The sequence below is a fragment of the Sinocyclocheilus rhinocerous genome, unplaced genomic scaffold (assembly GCF_001515625.1).
Source record: "Sinocyclocheilus rhinocerous isolate Xijiao unplaced genomic scaffold, SAMN03320098_v1.1 scaffold115, whole genome shotgun sequence".
Taxonomy (NCBI): domain Eukaryota; kingdom Metazoa; phylum Chordata; class Actinopteri; order Cypriniformes; family Cyprinidae; genus Sinocyclocheilus; species Sinocyclocheilus rhinocerous.
The window spans coordinates 3,418,608-3,427,926 of NW_015650001.1; the positions used below are offsets into that span (position 1 = coordinate 3,418,608).

General features: G+C 36.9%; 3 protein-coding genes across 4 annotated transcripts in view; all 3 read right to left on the reverse strand.

Annotated features, from left to right (window-relative positions):
* Window positions 1-5,812, reverse strand: part of LOC107711278 (nitrogen permease regulator 3-like protein) — a 19,074-nt gene extending 13,262 nt beyond the window's left edge. For both annotated transcript variants that reach the window (XM_016516249.1, XM_016516250.1), the window contains exons 1-2: window positions 5,131-5,812; window positions 4,390-4,459 (exon numbers count right to left, since the gene is read on the reverse strand). In XM_016516249.1, coding sequence (XP_016371735.1) covers window positions 4,390-4,459; window positions 5,131-5,326 — 266 coding nt within the window. In that variant the 5' untranslated portion in view covers window positions 5,327-5,812. The remainder of the gene's footprint in view (window positions 1-4,389; window positions 4,460-5,130) is intronic.
* On the reverse strand, window positions 3,532-4,329 carry LOC107711133 (hemoglobin cathodic subunit beta-like). Its single transcript, XM_016516077.1, has 4 exons — window positions 4,315-4,329; window positions 4,240-4,267; window positions 3,870-4,096; window positions 3,532-3,755 (listed from the first exon to the last, which is right to left on the reverse strand). The coding sequence occupies exons 1-4, from the start codon at window positions 4,327-4,329 to the stop codon at window positions 3,627-3,629; spliced, it is 399 nt and encodes a 132-aa protein (XP_016371563.1). The 3' UTR covers window positions 3,532-3,626.
* A 1,788-nt stretch (window positions 5,813-7,600) lies between the features above and the next one.
* LOC107711188 (hemoglobin cathodic subunit beta-like) lies at window positions 7,601-8,414 on the reverse strand. Its single transcript, XM_016516121.1, has 3 exons — window positions 8,268-8,414; window positions 7,939-8,161; window positions 7,601-7,824 (listed from the first exon to the last, which is right to left on the reverse strand). Exons 1-3 carry the CDS (start codon window positions 8,357-8,359, stop codon window positions 7,696-7,698), a joined length of 444 nt encoding a protein of 147 aa, XP_016371607.1. The 5' UTR covers window positions 8,360-8,414; the 3' UTR covers window positions 7,601-7,695.
* Between the last annotated feature and the right edge of the window lie 905 nt (window positions 8,415-9,319).

The window sequence follows — 9,319 nt, forward strand, 5'->3', positions numbered from 1 at the left end:
CACGCTTGAGGTATTCGGCCAATCACAACGCACTGGATAGCTGGCCAATCACAGCACACCTCGCTTTTCAGACCGATGAGCTTTGTAGAAATAGACGCGTTTCAGAAAGGCGGGGCATAGAGGAGAAACAATAATGTACAGTATGTGGAAAATAATGGTTTTTTTTAACCTTAAACCGCATAAACACATTTCATTACACCAAATACACAAAATTATTTTTTATTATTATATTAATAATTTTTACACAAAATAAACTTTTTAGCAGCATCATATGACCCCTTTAACTTTAAACCTTCCTCCAGCAAAAAAAAGTCCATTCCCATGTTGTCCTCGCACATCAAAATCCACCAAAACATTTGTTTAGATCTGTTTTGCACTGTTTTTGCTTGTAAATGTTGTTCAATTTGTGCATATTTATCTCCTGATTTAAAAGAAAAGTTTTTTGTTTGTTTTTTTACTGGAGAAAGAAATATTTTAAATCAATGGTTTGGAAGCAACGGTTTAAAGTTAAAACACCTTAATGATGGATTTGCTTATTACAAACACACAGCGTTTCACTTCACAAGACATTAATTGAGGGACTGGAGTGGTGTGGATTACTTGTGGATCATTGTGTTGTTTTTAATCAGCTGCTTGGACATTCTGACGGCACCCATTCACTGCAGAGGATCCATTAGTGAACAAGTAATGTAATGCTAAATGTTCTGATGAAGAAACAAACTCATCTTGGATGGCCTGAGGGTGAGTACATTTACATTTGTGGTTGAGCTATTCCTTTAAGTACTCACTATAATATCCAGACAACAATCTAAAATCAACCAACACAAAAACATATGGCACAAAGGACAACCATACATCAATGGAAAGCTGGTTTATTCAGCTTTCAGATGATGTGTAAATCTCAATTTCAAATGAACCCTTATGACTGGTTTTGTGGTCCATGGTCACATACACAGACGTAAATATCAGCTACAGTCTCCAGTACAGAGGCCAGAATTACATACAGAAGAAGAGGAAGCAGGAACACTTACATGTTGCTGATGAAGTGTTTTCAGATACCCTCTGAAACGGGTATCGGAAGAGCAGTTTATTTCCTCTGCTGCCAGAGCTAACTAGTATAACACTTATGGGGCTTGTCTTTTCTCCATTTGGCTGCAGGCTGGATTCAGACTGTTTCCACATAAGCTTAGCATCTGCATTTAAATCTACAGACCACTGCTTGTACATCCTGATGCGTTTTCTTAAGTATATATAATCTCAAGCGAATTCAGTTTGCAGCTGGAGCTAAAAACGTGCAATGTAGTATTTACATTACAGGTTTGGACAAGTGTGGACAACTAAAGGCTTGCACTGCATGAGAATTTAACTGAATGAGTATAAAACATCTGGTGCATTTGTTCAACTGCATCTCAAATAACATGGGGAAAAAAAAGAACTGAACTAAACGAATTTGTGAGATAATAGCAGCATGACCAATTCTGTTAGCCTGCTCGTTAGCCAAAACCACAACATTAACGCAAACCAGTTAACGTTAGTGGTATCAGTCACAAGATAGTAACGTTAAATCAAAATATTTTATCCATCAGTCACCTTCTGACGCCATGTGAATATGTGCAACTAATCTAACAGTTAAGTTTAGCAATGAAAGCTAAATAAGTGCTATCCTTAACTGAAACATACAGCATTACAGCAGATCAGTGTTTGGTGTTACACTACGTGCGCCGTAGAAATACAATGACTAGATGCAAAGGTTCCTTACATCCCTATCGTATTTAACGAATGAATGAAGTTCGTTTTACACGTTTTAAACTATTTTTCTACTTGAAGCACTTTGTCCTAGGTTTTGATTTTTAATAACTGACAAGTTGAAAAAGGTAAAAATAAATATAGCCTAATTTGGTTATATTAGTGTCTTTTCTAATTTACCCTTTAATCATGATATAGGCCCACTGTCTTATCTCGCTCACTTTATACTCCTAAGATTTGAACCACCCTGTACAAGTGAGAACATGTAATTGCGTGAATTTTAGGAAACATGAAATGGTAGCTATAAAATAGCCTAAATTAGCTACTTAAATTCAAGTGTAAAATAAATAAATAAACTTACAAAAAGAGTAGGATTTTCCTCTGGTACATGCATTTGTAATAAATAAATAAATACAATTATTATTATAAAATTAAAGTGAAAGTCGTGACATTTGACAGTATGGTAACCCATACTTGGAATTGGTGCTTTTGGTTGTCTTGAAAAAATTGGGTGCTAACAAATGGCTAAAGGAGGTAGTCAGGGACATTAAATGACATCAAAAGTTTATAATCATGCCCTTGCAAACTATTCTAACTGAAACTTTCAGGGGAAAATGTATTTTTAAATGAAGACTGAAAGATCCGGAATCTTGACTGGTGATAATTTGAAGTCATGTGACCATGGTGTAGTTTGTTTATAGCCTAGCCTTTAACTTCATGGCGATTGAATTTAGGCTTTAAAATTACTAAAAAAAAAGTTGTGTTCATTTGCGAAGATTGTAGGATTAATTCACTTCTGTTGGTCACAGAGCATTTTTTTGCAGCAATCCAAAAGCCAGTAGACATTTAGAAGTTTTATTGGGGGAACTGACTTCCGGATCAGCCTACAGCAGCAAATAAATACAATTATTATTATAAAATTAAAGTGAAAGGCTTACTCTCCATTCTAACAAACCCTAACTCCTCTGTGCCAGCTGAACTATGGGGTGAGGCAACACATGCTGCTGTGACTTGAGATGAAGATTAGATCAAATTTTGACCAATTTATGCAGAAATCTTGGTAAACCCACTGACTATTCTGACATCCCACGCTTAAATTTAGACAAACCATTGTTGTCTTATCTGCATATTTGCAGCTTTATATAAATAAAATATAACCTTGTATATAACATTGTGTGTGTACACTTCTGTACCTATGCAGCACAATCCTGCTGATTTTAATGTGATCTTCACACAGTTAAAAAACACTAACAAAGACTTGGTGGTACAGCTTGCTGTTACTCTCTTCTCAATGTGAATCAGTTCTTTAATGCAAAAAAGCAGGAAAACTCTCACAATATGTACATAAAACACAATAAAGAGGTATCCATACTGAACCTGAATTATTAGACTAACAAATCTGAATTAAAGGAGAGGGACACAAAAGTTTCCTAATATCTTGCATATGCCATTACCTGAGGTACCAGAACTTTGAGATCCAGAACCATTCTAATAGGCTAATAATGTCTATATAATGCACATCTATCTGCATATATGGCCCACCTTGCATCATAGAGCTGGAATGGGACCTGCAGAGGTATCCCATTCTGAACCCATGTCAGAACCATCTGCCTGTCAGGTTCCCCTCTGCAAGTCTGTTTATAAAATTGAGGTCTAATAAGATCATTTTAATAGTAGGCTATTTTGAGTGTAATAAAATATTACTCCATAACCACTGCTAATGCTGAACATGATGACAAATGAAAAGATAAATGAAAAAATAATGATAAATGAAAAGACTCAAAATCCATCCCTTGATTGAATGCTTTATTTATTTACTTTTTGAAATCTTTAATGCATTGAATCAGGATTGAGTTGAGGCAGGGATCTCGAGCAGGACTTCAGAAGTAACGGCTGGAGAGAGCGGACACAACTACGGACAGGAATTTCTGCCAGGTGGCCTGAACAGCGGGGCTGAACGCGGATCCAAATGCAGTCGCAACGACGATGGTCAGACAATCGGCCAACAGCTGTGTGAATCAAGAAAACGTGCATTTGTTAGGTAACAACCGTCTGTCTAACTGAGGTGCTGCGATATCCTTATTAATAAGCTCAAACTTGGAAAATAAAGAAGTAGCATTTACCCTGAAGTTGTCTGGATCAACGTTGAGTTTGTCGCAGTGCAGCTGGCTGAGCTCAGAGTAAGTGCCTTTGATGCCATCCAAGTTCTTCACGGCTTTGTCCAACGCATTTAGCACAGTTTTCCCATGGTTTGACACCTTGGGATTGCCCAGGATTGCAGCCGCACTGGATAGGTTTCCAAAGGAACCGAAATACCTCTGAGTCCAGGGATATATGAACGCGGTATTGCCTAATCGTCAGTGAACTACGGCTCTGTGTATTAAATGCCGCTCCATCTGAAAGCAGGTGATGGAGATTTACTACTAATCACGGAACCGGCTTTACTGACGAGATGCACATGACAATCGCATGCAATTAATTGCACAGCCCTACCACCAGGGATTACTGCATGCAGAAAATTCTGACAACAACAGAATGCAAAGAAAACACAACTCTAATATAATTTACAACAACAACATGCATAGTTCTAAAGGAACTTACAAAAGGAAAAATAAACCCTTAATTCTTGTCTTTGCATAATACCTTGAATCACCATCCTGGTCCTCTATAGAGTCACCTGAAGTATTCAAGGCATACGGACTCCGCTGTTTTGCTTTGATGAAAGAAAATACACACCTTGAAAAGGACAATTCTTTTGTGTATATTGTGTATATAGTGTAAAGTAATATGACTGAGAGTGGAAATACAAAACAGTCTTTTTGCAATGTGTCATGACAGTGTGACCGTGTCTGGTTGATACTCAAATATGTGACCCTGGAGCACAAAAGCAGTCATAAGTAGTACGGTTATATTTGTAGTAATAGCCAACAATACATTGTATGGGACAAAATTATCGATTTTTTGTTTTTATGCCAAAAATCATTAGGATATTAAGTAAAGATTTTGTTCCATGAAGATATTTTGTAAATTTCCTATCGTAAATATATCAAAACGTCATTTTTGATTAGTAATATGCATTGCTAAGAACTTCATTTGGACAACTTTAACGGCGATTTTTTCAATATTTCGATTTTTTTGCACCCTCAGATTCCAGATTTTCAAATAGTTGTATCTCAGTCAAATATTGTCCTATCCTAACAAACCATACATCAATGGAAAGCTGGTTTATTCAGCTTTCAGATGATGTGTAAATCTCAATTTCAAATGAACCCTTATGACTGGTTTTGTGGTCCATGGTCACATACACAGACGTAAATATCAGCTACAGTCTCCAGTACAGAGGCCAGAATTACATACAGAAGAAGAGGAAGCAGGAACACTTACATGTTGCTGATGAAGTGTTTTCAGATACCCTCTGAAACGGGTATCGGAAGAGCAGTTTATTTCCTCTGCTGCCAGAGCTAACTAGTATAACACTTATGGGGCTTGTCTTTTCTCCATTTGGCTGCAGGCTGGATTCAGACTGTTTCCACATAAGCTTAGCATCTGCATTTAAATCTACAGACCACTGCTTGTACATCCTGATGCGTTTTCTTAAGTATATATAATCTCAAGCGAATTCAGTTTGCAGCTGGAGCTAAAAACGTGCAATGTAGTATTTACATTACAGGTTTGGACAAGTGTGGACAACTAAAGGCTTGCACTGCATGAGAATTTAACTGAATGAGTATAAAACATCTGGTGCATTTGTTCAACTGCATCTCAAATAACATGGGGAAAAAAAAGAACTGAACTAAACGAATTTGTGAGATAATAGCAGCATGACCAATTCTGTTAGCCTGCTCGTTAGCCAAAACCACAACATTAACGCAAACCAGTTAACGTTAGTGGTATCAGTCACAAGATAGTAACGTTAAATCAAAATATTTTATCCATCAGTCACCTTCTGACGCCATGTGAATATGTGCAACTAATCTAACAGTTAAGTTTAGCAATGAAAGCTAAATAAGTGCTATCCTTAACTGAAACATACAGCATTACAGCAGATCAGTGTTTGGTGTTACACTACGTGCGCCGTAGAAATACAATGACTAGATGCAAAGGTTCCTTACATCCCTATCGTATTTAACGAATGAATGAAGTTCGTTTTACACGTTTTAAACTATTTTTCTACTTGAAGCACTTTGTCCTAGGTTTTGATTTTTAATAACTGACAAGTTGAAAAAGGTAAAAATAAATATAGCCTAATTTGGTTATATTAGTGTCTTTTCTAATTTACCCTTTAATCATGATATAGGCCCACTGTCTTATCTCGCTCACTTTATACTCCTAAGATTTGAACCACCCTGTACAAGTGAGAACATGTAATTGCGTGAATTTTAGGAAACATGAAATGGTAGCTATAAAATAGCCTAAATTAGCTACTTAAATTCAAGTGTAAAATAAATAAATAAACTTACAAAAAGAGTAGGATTTTCCTCTGGTACATGCATTTGTAATAAATAAATAAATACAATTATTATTATAAAATTAAAGTGAAAGTCGTGACATTTGACAGTATGGTAACCCATACTTGGAATTGGTGCTTTTGGTTGTCTTGAAAAAATTGGGTGCTAACAAATGGCTAAAGGAGGTAGTCAGGGACATTAAATGACATCAAAAGTTTATAATCATGCCCTTGCAAACTATTCTAACTGAAACTTTCAGGGGAAAATGTATTTTTAAATGAAGACTGAAAGATCCGGAATCTTGACTGGTGATAATTTGAAGTCATGTGACCATGGTGTAGTTTGTTTATAGCCTAGCCTTTAACTTCATGGCGATTGAATTTAGGCTTTAAAATTACTAAAAAAAAAGTTGTGTTCATTTGCGAAGATTGTAGGATTAATTCACTTCTGTTGGTCACAGAGCATTTTTTTGCAGCAATCCAAAAGCCAGTAGACATTTAGAAGTTTTATTGGGGGAACTGACTTCCGGATCAGCCTACAGCAGCACCATCTGGCTTACTGTCCATTCTAACAAACCCTAACTCCTCTGTGCCAGCTGAACTATGGGGTGAGGCAACACATGCTGCTGTGACTTGAGATGAAGATTAGATCAAATTTTGACCAATTTATGCAGAAATCTTGGTAAACCCACTGACTATTCTGACATCCCACGCTTAAATTTAGACAAACCATTGTTGTCTTATCTGCATATTTGCAGCTTTATATAAATAAAATATAACCTTGTATATAACATTGTGTGTGTACACTTCTGTACCTATGCAGCACAATCCTGCTGATTTTAATGTGATCTTCACACAGTTAAAAAACACTAACAAAGACTTGGTGGTACAGCTTGCTGTTACTCTCTTCTCAATGTGAATCAGTTCTTTAATGCAAAAAAGCAGGAAAACTCTCACAATATGTACATAAAACACAATAAAGAGGTATCCATACTGAACCTGAATTATTAGACTAACAAATCTGAATTAAAGGAGAGGGACACAAAAGTTTCCTAATATCTTGCATATGCCATTACCTGAGGTACCAGAACTTTGAGATCCAGAACCATTCTAATAGGCTAATAATGTCTATATAATGCACATCTATCTGCATATATGGCCCACCTTGCATCATAGAGCTGGAATGGGACCTGCAGAGGTATCCCATTCTGAACCCATGTCAGAACCATCTGCCTGTCAGGTTCCCCTCTGCAAGTCTGTTTATAAAATTGAGGTCTAATAAGATCATTTTAATAGTAGGCTATTTTGAGTGTAATAAAATATTACTCCATAACCACTGCTAATGCTGAACATGATGACAAATGAAAAGATAAATGAAAAAATAATGATAAATGAAAAGACTCAAAATCCATCCCTTGATTGAATGCTTTATTTATTTACTTTTTGAAATCTTTAATGCATTGAATCAGGATTGAGTTGAGGCAGGGATCTCGAGCAGGACTTCAGAAGTAACGGCTGGAGAGAGCGGACACAACTACGGACAGGAATTTCTGCCAGGTGGCCTGAACAGCGGGGCTGAACGCGGATCCAAATGCAGTCGCAACGACGATGGTCAGACAATCGGCCAACAGCTGTGTGAATCAAGAAAACGTGCATTTGTTAGGTAACAACCGTCTGTCTAACTGAGGTGCTGCGATATCCTTATTAATAAGCTCAAACTTGGAAAATAAAGAAGTAGCATTTACCCTGAAGTTGTCTGGATCAACGTTGAGTTTGTCGCAGTGCAGCTGGCTGAGCTCAGAGTAAGTGCCTTTGATGCCATCCAAGTTCTTCACGGCTTTGTCCAACGCATTTAGCACAGTTTTCCCATGGTTTGACACCTTGGGATTGCCCAGGATTGCAGCCGCACTGGATAGGTTTCCAAAGGAACCGAAATACCTCTGAGTCCAGGGATATACAATCAGCAACCTGTCATGAGAAACAATGAAAATACATAAATCCAATGTCTGTTCAAAATGCACCACTGAATGAACAACATGTTGTGTATATCATCATTTACACACTGTTAAATTACCTTGCCAGAGCCTGGGGTCCGATTTCACCGACGTTGATTTTGCCCCAGACACTCGCAATAGTATTGCGCTCGGAATCTGACCACTCCACCATTGTGATTATCTCTTCACTTTTTCAACAAGTGTGAATGCTGCTGAACATAGATAGATGCGCGCGGAGTTTTTATTTATACTTGCGTTCTCCGCCCCACATCAGCCGCTAAGACTGATTGGCTATGTGTGGTACCTAGTTGGATCCGATCCTAGTTAATGTTACATTTTGATTAGAAACTGCGAAGTTAGATTTGTCAGAAATATATTTCAAACATCATCAAATATGTGTGGATCTATCAATCAACAAAATCACGATCTTTATGTGTATTGTGCTTGTTTAATCAAGGCTTTACATGTGATTTGTCTAAATAAAAACTTTATTTACACTATAGTTATTAGCCTACTCAAAACCAATAGGCAGATGAGAGTCATATTAACAAAATGAATGGCAAATAATCAAAGTATTCGAATTAATATGATAATATTTGGACACATTAATCAGTGGCAAACAGCTGAAAAGCTCAGGTGTGGTAGGCTATATACATTTAACATCGAATTAACCAAAACGACCCATCTAATAACTAATTTAAGTTTTTTAGCCTATTTGAACGAGTTCCCGTGCTTTTTCCTTTATCTGGACACTCAGACCCGCTCCTCCCATTTCAAAATGTTCTCAATTTGGTAAACTTTGATAACCGTGGATGTCCTGTTCTTTTTTAATTTGTACCCTTTCAAAGTTATACTGCCAGTTACATGAAATATTTGCGCATGACGTTGCAAGTTCATGCACTCATTTCGAAATTATATAAAATATCCAGCCAGGGTTGAATTTAGTTTGCAATTTCAACTATTTCTGAAGTGCTTCTTGCTGTAAGCAATGGTATCAGAATGCCCCCCCTCCCCCATCTCTACTGAGTTAAATAGAAATGAGACATCCAAGATGTGAAATAAAATGCGAATTATTAATTCATAGTGTATTAACTGTTCATTTACTACTTTTTGGGTTATTTTTTCAGATTCT